Genomic DNA, 15684 nt, shown 5'->3' with positions numbered 1-15684 from the left:
TCTAGGGTAAATTTAAGCCCCACATATGGGAATGCACCCCACTGAGAGGCCATTACCATCCACCTCTCTGTACGAGGATGACATGCTATAGTATTGTAAGTCGTAGTCTGCCGTTCTCTTTTAGATCTCTCAGCAACTGACAGAAGCCTTGCCAGTTCCAGCCCAAGGAGCACTGCACTCTCTGGAACCGGGTGACTGGATCGTGGTACGGGAGCACCGTCCAAAACCCTGGAAGGCCCGGAAGTGGGTTGGATCCTTCCAGGTGCTGCTGACCACACTTACGGCTGTGAAGGTTGCAGAGAGGGCGACTTGGATCCATGCAAGCCGCTGCAGGAAGGTTCCGGAACCGGTAGATAACATCCCAACAGCTGTCTGACAGGACGACGGCTCGGATCAACAGTAACACTTTTGTATACAGCGTTGACGAGCACAGTGGGAGAGGCACATTGAGTGCTTCTTCACTGCACCGGTGATATACACTCTTAGCTTAGCACATACTACACGTTCCTGAGAAAACACACACAAGTGACTTCAGGTCACCTACAATGAACTACAAGGGAACTCATCGCAACACGTTCGTACCGTGCAATAGTCTCTCTGGTGACACAGGGGAGGGAAACCTAGTGTTGATAACAAAACTCCCTGTGACACTATGAAGACCATTTGCTCAGGCGAACTCCATACAAACTGGTTGGCTATTGTATTTACACCCTGAATAAGGAAAAGACAGTACGCAGTGATGCAGCAATAAATGACTGTAAGAAACATTGCATGATGATAACTGTGTTCTATTATTTTGCTAAACTTTATCACCAGAGGTGCCTCACTTCTATAAAAATAGCTCTTGCCTTTTCAGTGAATAATTTATGATGATAGCTACTGAAAATCTTTGGCTATGTTGATGCGTTCACTTCGTGTTGTCACTTCATTTATTTGAAGGTATTTTCTATTGTGATAGATAATAATGGTAATAATTCTATATAATCTAATGAGTAGTGTTATTTGTTTGATGTGTTAAAAACATTGCATTCAACATAAAATGATCAAATGTATGACCAACCTGTTCTTTCTGTGCTATGTATGATATGATATGAATGAGAGAGAGAGAGAGAATTTATTGGGAAAAAAATTAAACACAAATCTGGAAAAATAGAAAGTTTATTGAATCAGTCAAACTACATTTTTCTTTTATTCAATATGAACAAACATTTTCCCCATCATGAATTTAAGCCTGCTGGGAATCAGGGGAGTGAGGACCCTAGTGCAACTTGGGAAATTGAAGTAGACTTAATACGCTTATCCATCAGGTGAGAGGATGGTACTGTCCATTTCCAGGATCAAAAGCAGATGGGTTTGTGACAACAGAACCAGTTTGACACTTTTTAACACGTCTTGGCTAAAGAGAGCAAATTATTTTTTAATGTCTGTTATTTTTTTATTGATGTTTCCTACAGTAAATAAGGATATAATATATATATGAAACTTTAATTAACCCCATTGTGCAACTATTAAAGGTTTTCTTATTCTCATAATGAAAAAACATAATTTTTGCTTCCGATTCTATAGAAAGTGTTTTTGTAATTTCTACAACTGTTAATTAAAATTAAGGTACAAACTGAACAAAACTAAAATCACAAGACAAAAAAGAGAAGTGATTTAATGATTGTTTCCAGTACCAGCAAAAACCTAATGAAAACCAAATGCCTGACAGGTATTTAGAGAGCAAACACACCCGTTCTGAGGAGTATGATTCACACTAAAACCTGAGGAAAAAAAAACACCTAGAGTCATACACTGATCTATGTCACATTCTCTTACAGCAAAAGATCTAGATCAGTGTCTTCAGTCCAGCGCTGGTTCCTGTCTCTTCACTGTCTGGACAGGATGTGGATTTTAAGGACGTAGAGTGGAAAAGATTCATCAGGTCATTGAAACGGAGACTCACCTAAACACAGCAGCACAATCACCTTTGAACAATTACACCCTTTACAGCTGAACTCTGTAGCCACTCCTCCTCACCTGCTGGGTGGTCTTGTTTCCCAGTTGTGCAGACACCTGCCTGAATGTTTTCCGAGTGGCTCCTCTCTGTTGACAGGCGGTCAGAATGGCTCGGTCTGCTTCTCTGAAACATTAATGTTAGACAGAGAAGTAGCAGCTGTGAAGTGACACAGACTGTCAGACAAACATCATCATAATGGTTCTGTGGTTAGGTTCTGACCGAGTCCACGTGATTTTTTCTCCGCTTGCAGTCATCAACGGGTGTTCCACCTCATCTACTTCATCTCCTGTCTTGTGTTCTCGGTCTCCCTTCCTCTTATCCTCAGGAGGAGTAATCTCTGTAGCTACAGATTTGGTTTCTGATGAGTTAGATTCAAGATGCTGGAAAAAGTGCCAGAATTCCTGCTGCAGGTGGCGGTGGTGCACAAGGAGAGTCGAGATCTAAGAATGTCAGAAAAACTTCAGTTGGAATCTGAATAAATGTGGTTCTCTCCTGTCATGATATAAAACAAGTCAGAGGTTTGAAAGAATCCATTTTTGTACTTTTATTTTTGAACATTAAAAAAGTAATGCATTAGTAAAACATTATAAATGGTAGGTAATCTTGGTCTATCCATCTTAGTTGTCTGAAAAGACAGACAGAAACTTAATTTATCATTTACACCTTTCAGCCGTATCCTCGGCTTCAGCAATAATGCACAACAAAATTAATAGGAATCTTTACACAGAGTACTGAGCAAATAATATAGTTAACACAAAATAGAATCCAAGTAAACATGAAGCTGCTGAAAAGGCTGCTACTCGCAGTGGTGTCGGACATTGTGACTTCTGATGTTCACTTCTGAGCTCTGAGATTTCTTTTTGGTTTGACTGCTGGTAAATAAACACTAATCTGAAAGAGGCTAAGACACCTCAGCCAGTCAATCAATGATAATAAAAAAAACAGATTTTCTACTTTTAAATCATTAATTCTGACTGCTGGTATAATTTTTTATGAGGTTAGGGGTTATTCAGGAAAGTAAAGGTACCTTCTCCATGTCGTCAGGTACAGGGGTGGTGCTTCCCTGCAGCACTGACACCACCTGTTGGTAGACACAAGAAGTTTCTCCTAGGCTCCGCCCCAGTTGCCATAGAAACCGGCGGCTGCGTTCAAATAGCTGTTGCTCTAACAGCTGGCGGGTGAAAGCACAGCACGAGTCAACAGGTTTAGTGCATCATGCATTAATGAACAACTGTTCTGTGATTTCAGTGTTATGTCACTTACCAGCCCACAGCGACTAGCCTGGTCTTGGTTTAGGAAGGCAGCAAAGTCTCGCAAAAGCTGAGGCCAGGGCTGCAGCACACAGCGTAGCCCATCATACAGAAGCTCCAGGGCCCCCAGGGGCCCTGCTGCTGAAAACTGATTCAACACCTGCAGCAGCTGCTCAGAGCAGCCTGGAGATCCCTGCACTGCATCACACACCTGCTCCAGAAACAGGAAGGTAAACAATGCATGACCAATTAGGAACATTCAGCATCTGCAGGTTACATCTGGCTCTACCCCCTAACGACAGAGGTGAAGCCAGAGGGTGATGGAAGGCGTTTGGACTGACTGGGCAGTGTGTGGACACAGGGTCAGAACTACACTTTCTGTACAATGTCCTGCTTTTAAGTAAAGTTTGTTAAATGACAAAAGCACAAACACGCACTGGAACTTATACTTCACCCCAGCTGTTGCCTTACTCTGTGGAGATAATCCTGAGCAAATGCCACATCTTCAGCCTCCCTCTTCTCGTCATCATCATCCTCAGTCTCCCCTGAGAGCAGCTTACTCTAGAAACACAGCATGCAGAGGATATTCCTAAAAAGCCCATTCTCTAAATCAGCTTTGTACAAATGATGAAGTGAAAATGTCACCAATTGCCGTATTGCAAGACAAATAAATATTTCCTGATCTACTCTGTATCTAAATGTTGGCTCGTATTCTAACCAAAGTGAACTGTGACAAACCTGCAGCTGCAGGACTGACACTCTGGATTCATCTAAAGATGAGCCTCCATCATCACCATCATCTTCATTACGCTCTTCAGATGTGCATGGTGACATTGACCCTTCCGGTTCACTCTCTGACATTGTTTTCTTGTCTTCAGGTAAGTCAACCCTTCCTGCAGCCGACAAGACATCAGCCTCCTCACATTTCTCAATCTCCTCATTCGTCCTGATGAGTTTATCACCAACTTCATGCGAGAGGGTGGGGCATAGAGCATGCCTCCTTCTCAGGCCGGCGAGGGTCCAGTAGTGGCTTAGAATTTCTTCTCTGGTTGTAGTGCAGATGGAACTGATGGTAGTAGTTGTGAGATCTGTTCTGGCCATACAGGGTTTATGAAGGAGAATTTGAGAGGGTGAACATGAGTTTAGAGGGGGTGGTGAGGGGGGGCTCACCCGTCCATCAGATAAAGCAGGAGGGTTGAGAAGCGGAGAATGGGGGGGCTGCTGCAGCACGACAAAGCCGATGCGTCTGAACTCGAGGTGTTTAGGGACACGGAGGGGGTATCTGGTTCCAGGAGTAAAACTATAGGTGTAGGCCGTGCGAAGGAAGGTCAGGTGACTCTGACGAGGGCCACCTGCCCTGCAGGGAGGAGGGTTCTGTAGGCCAGAGTCTGTGTTGCTGTTGTAGTGTTGGATAGTTGGGTAGATAACAGGAAGACTTCTCTGTGGGAGGGAGGAGGGGGTAAAAATCTTAAGAACATTTAAATCATCTGCAAATACATCAACGTTATTACTGTGCAATAACCCTTCCAATGATCTCATACTCTCACTACCTGTACTGTACTGCGTTGTACTGTGCCAACACAAAGTGTCACAAAGTGTCTTTTTAGCCGTTTTTGTTTATGTCACTGTATTCCTCTGCCCTGTACTTTGATGTTGTGTTAAGTAATTTCCCCGCTTTGGGACTATTAAAAGGTTTTTCTTATCTTTCTTCTAATCTTAACATTGGCTATTAAGAGCCAGCACCTACAGTGAGCCTCCACCTGCTGATCCTGCTTCAAACTGTTAGGACCTGATTTTAGCTGAACTCAAAGTTTGCTGCAGTCAGGTTGAAGTCATAGGCTGAGCACCTCCATTCAAGCTGAGAGGCAAACTGTGAACCATGAGTCAAAATCAAGACTCAAAGTCTCTGTCCTGATAGTGAAACATGATTTATTCAGACATCTTTGCGTTGTTTTCACATTGGGATCTTTTGCAGACTGGATTTGAAGAAGAGTGAAGGTAAACACACTGGCTGACATGGGACAAAATTGGATTTGAGTAATATTTGACTCTTCGTGTTTATGACAAAGCTTCTCTCTCTTTTAGTGCTGTATCAGAACACCTGTTTTTTAAAAAAAACATTACAACACTACATGTAAACAGCTCTGACAAGTCTGTTACCTACCACCAGCCACAAAGGCATGAGGCGCTCCTCTCTCTCCACAGGAGCGCGTTGATCTGACGGGTCCACATGGTGGCAGGCCACCCGCATAGGCCACAGGACTCGCTGATACCTGTAAGCCTTCGAGATGTACACAGTCAAGGAGGGAGCCCAGAGGATCACACTGGAATCGGCTGACGCGGCTCTTACCTTTACAATGTTGTCAGGAGAACCGGGTCTGCAGCACTGTAGGATTCTTCTTCTGACCTGGACCAGGGTCTTCCTCAGCAAGAACTGAGAAACCATTTTAGTTGGGTCACATGAGCCCTCCATGTTTCTGAGACCAAGAACCAGGAGACTGGAAACACACAGTTCATTTTTTACCAAACAATCATCGAGTTCCAGTATGAGAAGAAAATGTGAAGCAGATCAGTCTGTGGTTGTGGGGTTTACCAGTCCTCAGCTGCAGTGAATGCAGAAGTCCTGCGGGGGCAGTACAGAACTGGGTCGAGGCTAGCACAGGGTAACAGTTCTGGGTAGAGGAAGATGGGACGGGTTGCAAAAAGCCAGGCCAGTTCAGATGGCATTACAGGGTAACACCGCACTGGAGGGATAAATAGATAGACACACACACACACACACGCACACAGTTCTATTGGTTGATATGAACAACCAGCAACAGATTAGTTGTTCCCACAATGCCTAGCTGCAAGTGGACTCACTTTGTCCCCTGGCGTCTGGTGGGTGGCATTGCGGCTGGTAAACGATGGGGGTCAGTCGCAGCTCCTCCAGCAGCTGCAGGGCCCCCTGCAGGTTTGAAGCTCGAAAGATGCTGCAGAGCCCAGGATGAGCTGCCGACATGAGCAGCTCAGCCCTCTGAGCCAACATATCCAGCTCAAACTAATGGAGGCAAGCAGATTGCCATGGCACAAAACAGAGGCATTAGTCTGTGTGTTACAATAACTGTTCTGTTTAAATTCAATCTGTAGTTACCAGGAACTGTCTGGTGGTATTCGCCTCACTGTGAAGTTTGGCCACTGGTAAACTCAACAGGTGTATCTGAGTCAACAGCTGGACGTGCTGAGACAAACGGACACGGTTAGTGAGGCGTGACTGCTCCTGTGTTTATCTGACACATGACGGCTGCATCTTTACCTGCTGGAGCTGCTGCTGCAGTCTACACTTGTGCTGTTCATCTAGAATTAGTGTGTATGGCTCAGCATTACACAGGGTGTGTGTCTGTTGTCTCTTCCGGATCAGTGCCAGCTGCTGCTTTACTGTACGTAGATCTGAGAATGCCTCCTGCTCTGCGTCGACGCACAGTGCTCTGACGGATGAGCACAGGTGAGCTGGTCGAGTTGTAAGACACGTCTGTTTACATGCTGTTGGGTACATACGTGCTGTGCTGCTCCTCAGGTGTGTGTATCTGAACACTGTGTGGCTCCCCATCTTCCTCATGGATATCATCGTCCACTTCCTGTCCAGCAAGATCCTCTTTCAGCTGAAATGACATTTCAGGTGAGTAAGCAGAACCTGCCTCATTCAGTCATGCTTCAGTAGGGGAATTCATACCGTTTGAAATAGCTCTTCCATCAGTTCATTCACCTCCTTCTCTGGAAGAAACAGAAACACTGTCACACAAAATCCTTCCCCACGGCATGTTAGCGGGGAACAGGAGGGGGTGTACCCACTGGTGATGCGGACAGCTTTGTCATCACGATAATCCTCCAGGTCAGGCTCATCAATGTCAGCCAGGAAGTTATACTCTGGATCATCTTCATCATCACACTCTTCTGAGGACACAGAGTAGACTATGATTGAACAGTGACACAGGCTTAGTCTGATCTGTGATACCTGCAAGCACTGAACCCAGGTGAGTTTACACCTGAACCGCAAACCGCGGTTAGACTGCACTTATCCAGTGCATTTCTAGCTTCCACAATGTATGTCATTTACCCACAGCATCATGAGAAACTGGTCTTCACCTTCGTTGTCCATGTCAGAGCTCATCAGGCCTCTCAGCCAATCAGTCCATTCCTTGTCTTCAGGGGCGGAGCTCGAAGCATACATGTCAGGTGTGATGTCCGGCGCTCGGAGCTCCGCCTCAAGGCGGCCCAGCGGGATGTTTCGTAGAGGACGTTTAGACCGGGTCCGATATGCCATCAGACCAGCCTCATCTTCAGTTTCTGACAAAGGCTGACAGAGACAGGCACTTATCACCTACCGTAGATTAACGGCTCACAACTCCAGCCCTACAGCTCAGGTGTGTGTGGTACCTGGTAGGGCTCCATACAGACAGCCAGCTCCTCATCCACAGCATGGAGCTTCTCCAGGAACGTGCTGTCAGTTACAGCTTTGGGAGGCAGAGTTTTAGGAGGAGGAGGAGGGCCCATTGAGCCAGACCCTGACCTAAAGCACCTGGACTGGGCCCGTGACATCTGAAAAAAGGAATTGAAGGAAGGTGCCAGTCAGGGAGCTTCAACATTTTACTTCTAAGTGAAACCATTACCCACCTGCCAGGGGCTGCAGGTGTCCTCCTCCAGTCGGGTCAGTCGACTTCCTCTGGGAGACGAAGCTGTGCTTTCCATGTCGCTCTCCTGGAATGTCTACACACATAAATTGATGATCATTAATAACCCCTACACCCACACGATATTGATGATCGGTAAAAAGAGTCTCACATCTTCAGCAGTCTCATCATCCTCTTCCTCATCAGGATGGTACTCTTCATCAGAGGAGTCTTCCTCAGCTAGAGGGATGTCAACAAACTGACGAGGCTACAAACAGTTTATTAATATTTACATACTTGTGTGAAAACTGCTCATATTAACTGTGTTTTATTACTTTAAAAGAATTTGTTTAAATAAACATTCTACAGTTTTTACAACAAAAATGTTGTAACATAAAATGTTTGTGTCCATATTTCCTACTGTAAATATCTGATACAGGAACGTTTACCTTGATGTCACAGGTTTTCTTGATGGGAGAAATATTCCACGTGGGAATCACCTGAGAAGAACCACAGGAGAATTTGCACCAACCTTTCTACTGAGATTTGTGTTGTTCCACTTAAAACTCACCACTCCTTTCTCAACCACTTCCTTTAACTTGGATCGAGTCATTTTGGGCTCCTGTGAAAATTCACACATTTTAATGAAGAGACCTGCAGGTGAATTTAAATACTGACATCCAGTGACAGGCACACTCACAAAGGGGGGGATGGCCTCTGTCTCGTTGATGGCAGCTTTCATCATGGCAACTACATGCTCATTAGTAATGACTTCCTGTGAGTCAGAGCAGCAGTTACTTTCAGTACATTAATAATAACACACACAAATAAAAAACTCATTCAACATATTCACAGACTGCCTTCAACTTAGGGATGTATATGTGTACTCATACCATCATTAAGCACCCTGATACCTTTTTATGTAAGAGCATTAAACACTGAAAACAGAGAAATGTAATAATTTCTGTTATATCAAAAGTATGTCAGAAAAAAAACACCCAGCTGATCTAAATGAGACTCTTCCTAACCAGAGATGTCTGGTTCCTAAACAGACGAAAAGTGTCTGTTCTCTAACTGGTCCCAACACCCATGACTTTATCGCTACTGCGTCTCACGAGGAGCAGTTAATAACAAATTAATCAATGAGTGAAATAAATTCTGCTTCAGTCCCAGGTTCACCATCAGCAGACAAGTGATTATGGAATCCTAAAGGACAGAAAAACAGCTAACTGGAGCAAATAATCAGCAATGATGAAGTGGAGACACACTCACGTGAAGGATGTTTCTGACATTCACTGTGGTCAGGTTGTGTTGCTTAGATTTAGTCTCAAGTGATTGGTCAAGCTGTCTGTCAATTTCCACCTCCACTCCGTCCTCCGTTTGTTTCTTCTTCCTTTTCCTCTTCACTTTCCTTTTTGCTGCCTTCATCTCTTGCCTGTCGTCTGACAAGACACATTCAACAGTTCCGTGTTATTTAGTGCCTCACATAAACCAGCTGACTGAAACATGATCTCAGTATCACTGTCATGTCATCAGCAACAACTAAACCTAAGATTGTGAAGCTTTGTTTATATTGGTCACATTTCAGTTCAGGGTGAACAGTCCAGTCTCGTGTGTCTTCAGACCTGGACCTGATGCATACTAAAACCTGTGGTCACTGCCAGGTGTGTGCATGTTACCCATGGTGATGACGAGGCTAGAGTCAGTAATATCTTCCTCCGCCAGCAGGTAACACTGCCCCTCCTCCTCCAGCAGGAAGTCATCAGGGCAAAAGGCAGGTCGTGGTTTGGACGAAACCAGCTTGAGACGCTTTGGGACAGGGTTCATGATAAAGACACATGACCTCTGCACCAGTGACATCATGAGAAGGTTACCAACAGGTTAGAAACTATAGTAAAAATGTAGAAAGTCAACATTGATTTGCACCACTTCTCCTATAGATCAGTATTACCAGTATAGATCAATATTATAACGTAAGTCTTAGTGCTGTTATAATGAAGAGTTTAACTTAACAACAGAGAATGCGTTGACCCAAAAGAACAAAAAAGCGACTAGGCTGGTACACTGATGTCCCCAGCACGCCGTGGAGAAAAAGAAGTGACTTTGGACAATGGAAACTAGGAGTCCAGGGGCTAACTTAAGCCAAGGTCCACGCACTAAACAGTAACGGCGTTCAATCAATCTCAATCTGCTCTAACCCCTGTCTGGGGTCTTTTTAGTTAGCTAGTGCTAAGGAGACCTGACACCACAGAGGAAGAAGTTCTTATTAGACAGAAATCAGGTAGATCTGACACACATCACTACCTTAATGCATGTCCTGAGCAAGACAGTCCCTGCCACTGCTCCCCGGGTGGTGGTCAAAGGTGACATGTAAAAGCAAAGACTACTTCCTCTAGCTTGTAATTTAGGTCTCCAGCACATGGACAGAGTCTGATCAGTATAACATTCTATAATATATAACTTTTAATTAAAAGTACAAGACAAACTTTATTGAATTTCTAGTGAACTTAAATTAAGTGTTAATTTCAGAATATCACTTTTAACCAAAAGCATCTGTATCTGTTTATCTGTTAGCTCCTTATGCTAACAATCAGAAACTAACCTTAGAGGACCGGCTTCAAAGGACAGAACCGGAAGTGCGCGTTCCAACCGTCCCTCCGCCAGGCCGATACCATCCACTATGAGACAGTCGAACTACAACGTTTCGCGACAGCACAAACACGTACCCGCCATCATCTCTGCATTAAAACTGCATTTCTAGATGTGCGTCCCTCAGTTCGTACGCAAACGTCACTTCCTGTCCCCTGTTTCCTTCCTGTTTTTTATTGAAACGTTACAATTTAAAAAACTAAAATGGGGAATACAGTTATGCATGTAAACAAAAAAATATAAATAGATAGGTGCACACAATCCATACTAACCAGTTATCAGATTTACTAATTACTCCTAAACCTAAACATACTTATAACTCATTTGAGAGCCTCACTCTGAGCCTTGCAGCAGCTGGAAAGAAGTCTTAATATGGCAGATGTTTATCTGACAACGCTGTTGTCAGATTCAAGTAGATGATTCCATCATCTTTTGTCTCATTGTCTTTTAGATACACAGAGAACAGTCACCTTAATCCTTATGAAAGAAAGGCAGTGAATCAGAGGAGGTTAGCTCCGTGGTATAACTCAGAGATCCGCAGCCTAAAGCACAGGACGCGACAACTAGAAAGACAGTGGCGTTCCAACAAAATAAATGTAAACTGCGTTGCATGAAGGGATAGTCTAATAATATATAAAAAAGCACTTTGTGCTGCTAGAAAAACATAATATTCCTCCTTAATTGAGGAAAATAAAAACAACCCCAGGTTTCTTTTCAGCACTGTAGCCAGGCTGACTAAGAGTCATAGCTGTGTTGAGCCTTCTATCTCCGTAAATCCCAGCAGCAATGACTTTATGAACTACATTACTAATAAAATTATCACCATTAGAGAAGACATATAGCAGTGACTTCCTCCAAATGACAGAAATCACCCTCTAGATCCATCAACTTTACATTTACCAAATCCTCTGTCTTACCTAGACAGCTTCTTCCCCATAACTCATATGGAGTTAACCTCAATAATCAACTTTTCCAAGTCATACACATGTCTTTTAGATCCAATCCCAACCAGATTACTTAAAGAGGTTTTGCCATTAATCAGCTCATCCATATTAAATCAAATCAACCAATCTTTACATATAGACTATGTACCACAGGCTTTTAAGGTTGCTGTGGTCAAACCTTTATTGAAAAAACCCACTCTGAACCCTGGATAACGAGCCCATTTACTAGCCAAACTATAGGCCCATTTCAAACTTTAAAGATTCCTTAAAAAAATCGGAGCTAAACAATTACCTAACCACCTGAGTAGGAATAACCTGTATGAATATTTTCAGTCAGGATTTAGAAAACATCATAGCACAGACACAGCTCTGGTTAGAGTTACTAATGATCTTCTCCTAGCTTCAGACAATGGTCTGGTCTTTGTCCTTGTCCTGTTAGATCTTAATGCTGCATTTCATACAATTACTCATAACATTCTATTACAGAGACTAGAACATAGGGTTAGAGTTAACCCTAACCCTTTGTTATGTTCTAGTATGTTCTAGAATTAAAGGAACAGCATTGGGATGGTTTAAATCCTATTTGTTGAACAGATTCCACTTTTTTGATGTTAATGCCAAATCCTTCACATGCACAAGGATTAGCCATGGAGTACCACAGGGTTCTGTGATTGGTCCAATTCTGTTCAGTCTATACATATCTCCTCTAGGTGAGATTATTAGGAAGCATTCTACAAGTTTTCATTGTTGTGCAGATGATACATGTACTCAGCTATATAAGTCTTTGGAACCAAATGAAACAGATCAACTAGTCAAAATTCAAAGTTGTTTAAAAGAATCAAATCCTGGATGTCCCAAAACTTCCTTCAACTAAATTCAGATAAAACCAAGGTTCTTATTTTCGGCCCTAAAAATCACAGAGAGACACTGTTTAGTCAGATAGGTACTTTGGATGATATTACATTAGCTTCAGATTCTACTGTAAGAAACCTTTGTGTCAAATTTGACCCGGATCTCACACATCGTATAATAAACAAATCTCCAGAACCGCCTATTTTCACCTTAGAAATATAGCTAAAATTAGAAGCAATCTTTTCTCAGAACGATGCAGAGAAACTGATTCATGCATTTGTTACCTTTAAGCTGGACTACTGTAACTCCTTACTCATAGGATGTCCTAACAGCTCCTTAAAAAGCCTCCAGCTAATTAAAAATGCTACAGCCAAAGTTCTGATGGAACTTAAAAAGAGAGATCACATTTCTCCTACATTAGCTTCTCTGCACTGGCTGCCTTTAAAATGTAGGATAGAATTTAAAACTCTCCTACACACCTACAAAACACTTAATGCTAAAGCTCCTTCTTATCTAAAAGACCTCATAGTTCCTTATGCTCCCATCAGAATGCTTCGTTCTCAGAGCGCTGGGCTCCTTGTGGTTCCTAGAGTGTTTAAATGTAGAACGGGAGGCAGAGCTTTTAGCTACCAAGCTCCTCTCCTGTGGAACCAGCTCTCTGTTTAGGTTCAAGAAGCTGACACACTTTGCACCTCTAAGATCAGGCTTAAAACCATCCTTTTTGATAAAGCTTATAGTTAGAGATGGTTCAGGTCACTAGCAATGATTGTTAGTCAGAGGAACCAGCTCTTAGTTAAGTTGCAATAGACATAGACTGCTGGGGGACTTAATTTATACACTGAGCTCCTCTGTTTCCTTCGATGTCTTCTATCCAATAACCTCATCTTCCCATCATTGTTCCATGTTTAACTAACCTTGTCTTTTTCTCTCCAGTAGTTGTGCTTCTCCCCCGCTCTCCCCCACTCTGTCCTCACCTACAGGTATTATCGGACTCAGAGCTACGTGTCTGTGTTGGGCATCTGCGGCTCCAACCATCCTACCTGTGTCCAGTCCCGGGTCCAACCATCTTGCCTGTGGTCAGTCTCTGGTCCAAACCATCCTGCCTGTGCTCTGTTGTTGCTTATTGTTGTTGCTGTCCCCCCCTCTCGCTCTCTCTCTCTGTCGTCAAGGCAGATGGCTGCCCACATTCAACCTGGTTCCTGGTTCAGGTGAGGATGGCTCTGGCTGTGCTGCGTGTGGCGCCTGGGCAGTAGTACTGCGGTCCCTGCGTCTCGGCTGTCCCTTCCTGGCTGGGGGTTGTGGGGGGTGGTGGGATAGGTAGGTATTATTGGTATTAGTATTAATCTCCAAGGTAAACCACAGTACAAAAATTGTTTAGTTATGAATGTGTTAGCCTAAGGTACATCCCTGCTTCTTATTTATTTTTTTTAATTTTTTTTTTTGCTCCGATTGTTTACTTAACAGATTTGCTTGGTTTCAGCAGCTGGTTGCACCCCTTACCCCAACACCCACCCTCCCGCATACACGACCTAAAGCAGAAACCTAACCTGTCCACCAACACAGCAACATCACACACATTTTGGATTAGCTAAATAAACCATTAAATAAACCATAAATCAGGAAGAGTATATATATTCTATATATACTCTTCTTGTTAAAGCAAAGCTGTCCATCACAATGTGGCATTCAGCGTAATATATGCTGCTTGCTAAACTGCTGGACAGAACAAAAAAAAAACAAAACAAAAAAAAAAAAAAAAACCTGGTTCTGCTGGAGATTTGTTTCTCGTTAGAGAGGGAGTTTTTCCTCTCCACTGTTGCTGTCAAATTGCAATTAAAGACTGCTGTGTGTGGGATCTGTTTAGTTGTTAGACCTTACCTTTTAAAGTTTTATGTTTATTTACGCAAACTAAACAGTTCATAAAAACAGTTTCAAGCGTTTTTATGATCGGGATTATTGATACGTGAAGTTGATAATGTTTCCTAGAGGAACATATATGATTAAATGAATTTAGTTGTGTAAGGTCTTATCTACCTTGTAAAGTGCCTTGAGATAACTTTTTGATTTTGATTTGGCGATATATAAATAAAATTGAATTGAACTTGAACTGAATTATTTGTGTGCAATTACAGTCTTTACATACAAAAGTAAGTAAAAAGCGGGGTTGCAAGATAGTAAACAAATAGAATATATATCTATTTAAAACATATAAATGATTTGCCCTTTTAAAAGGAAAGAGACTCACATAGTTTTAAACAGAACACCAAGAGGTTTGCTATCTTTGGACAGGTACTTTAATGTTTCAACATATTTTCTACATTCATTTGGGGTTTGCTGTTGTTTCCCTTACTTTTATGTATATGGTATTTCCCTCTCGCAATAAAAATATTTGTCATCAGTGATATAGTTTTGAAACTCCATCTGTATACACTAGCACCTGAAACAATTTAAAGGAGGAACTGAGCCAGTTGTAAACATCCTGCCAAAACGTATTTATGCCTGAACAAAGAAAAAAAAACTATTAAAACATGTTTAATAGTTTGAGGCAGCTCTAAACAAAAGACACAGGGACCTATCTCAAAACAGAATCTTGTTCTTAAAATTTCAGCAGCCAGATAAACATTGTTTATTAATTCTGAACTGCATATCATTCATTTTGGGAGGGCTTTGCCATTTTACATATTTACCACACATATTTTCAAAAGCCCAATTATCAAACAGTTTTGTTTTTGAAGGTGTATTATAATATGAAAATGTTATTTTTTAATATATTCCCTATTACTTTGTCGTTTTAACTTCCTATGCCCGATATGTATTCCACCAATCTTTAGCTCAGGTAGTTTGACAGATATAGTTGCATATGTAAGGGTGTTTTGTATTTTAAAGAAGGGTGTATGGCTTTACACAGAGTATTTAATTTTCTAATGGAACATTTTCTCCCAAATTTTTTTATGAATGAATTATATTGAATAGTTTTGCCATCTTCATCTAACAAATCTACAACATACAGAACATTCTTATCAAACCACTCTTGCTTGAACACTGTCTTTCTATTTAGTGTAATGGTTCTGTTATTCCACAAGGTAGAGTTGTGTGGTAAGAGGATTGGGGTGAAAATCAGTTAGTGATATTTTCAAAGCCTAATTGGCAATTTGGAAACTTCAAAGTCACATTTCGACGAAAATTCTAAACCTCTGACTGCTTTGAATACACATTGTGTTATGTGAAACCACATTGAACTAGGCTGTGTTAAATAGGTTTTTATCCATTTCAGTTTAAGTACTCCAACCAATGATTCAAACTCAGCTGCTTTCAGGCCTCCATTTTTATAGTCTGTTGTC

The 15684-nt window shown here is 42.2% G+C and overlaps 1 protein-coding gene across 1 annotated transcript; it reads right to left on the bottom strand.

Annotated features, from left to right (window-relative positions):
- Positions 1-1140: 1140 nt before the first annotated feature.
- Positions 1141-11405, bottom strand: gon4la (gon-4 like a). Its single transcript, XM_041072813.2, has 26 exons — positions 10501-11405; positions 9578-9743; positions 9171-9340; positions 8599-8673; positions 8470-8520; positions 8348-8398; positions 8071-8166; positions 7903-7995; positions 7666-7827; positions 7375-7585; positions 7081-7182; positions 6962-7002; positions 6787-6890; positions 6545-6716; positions 6383-6469; positions 6112-6289; positions 5843-5993; positions 5600-5747; positions 5414-5530; positions 3988-4689; positions 3721-3810; positions 3263-3460; positions 3027-3170; positions 2219-2439; positions 2020-2122; positions 1141-1945 (listed from the first exon to the last, which is right to left on the bottom strand). Exons 2-26 carry the CDS (start codon positions 9723-9725, stop codon positions 1829-1831), a joined length of 3732 nt encoding a protein of 1243 aa, XP_040928747.2. The 5' UTR covers positions 9726-9743; positions 10501-11405; the 3' UTR covers positions 1141-1828.
- Between the last annotated feature and the right edge of the window lie 4279 nt (positions 11406-15684).

Source organism: Betta splendens, chromosome 11 (genome assembly GCF_900634795.4).
Source record: "Betta splendens chromosome 11, fBetSpl5.4, whole genome shotgun sequence".
In the NCBI taxonomy this organism is placed as follows: domain Eukaryota; kingdom Metazoa; phylum Chordata; class Actinopteri; order Anabantiformes; family Osphronemidae; genus Betta; species Betta splendens.
Note: the sequence above shows the minus strand (reverse complement) of the source record. Positions and strands in the feature narration are given on the sequence as shown.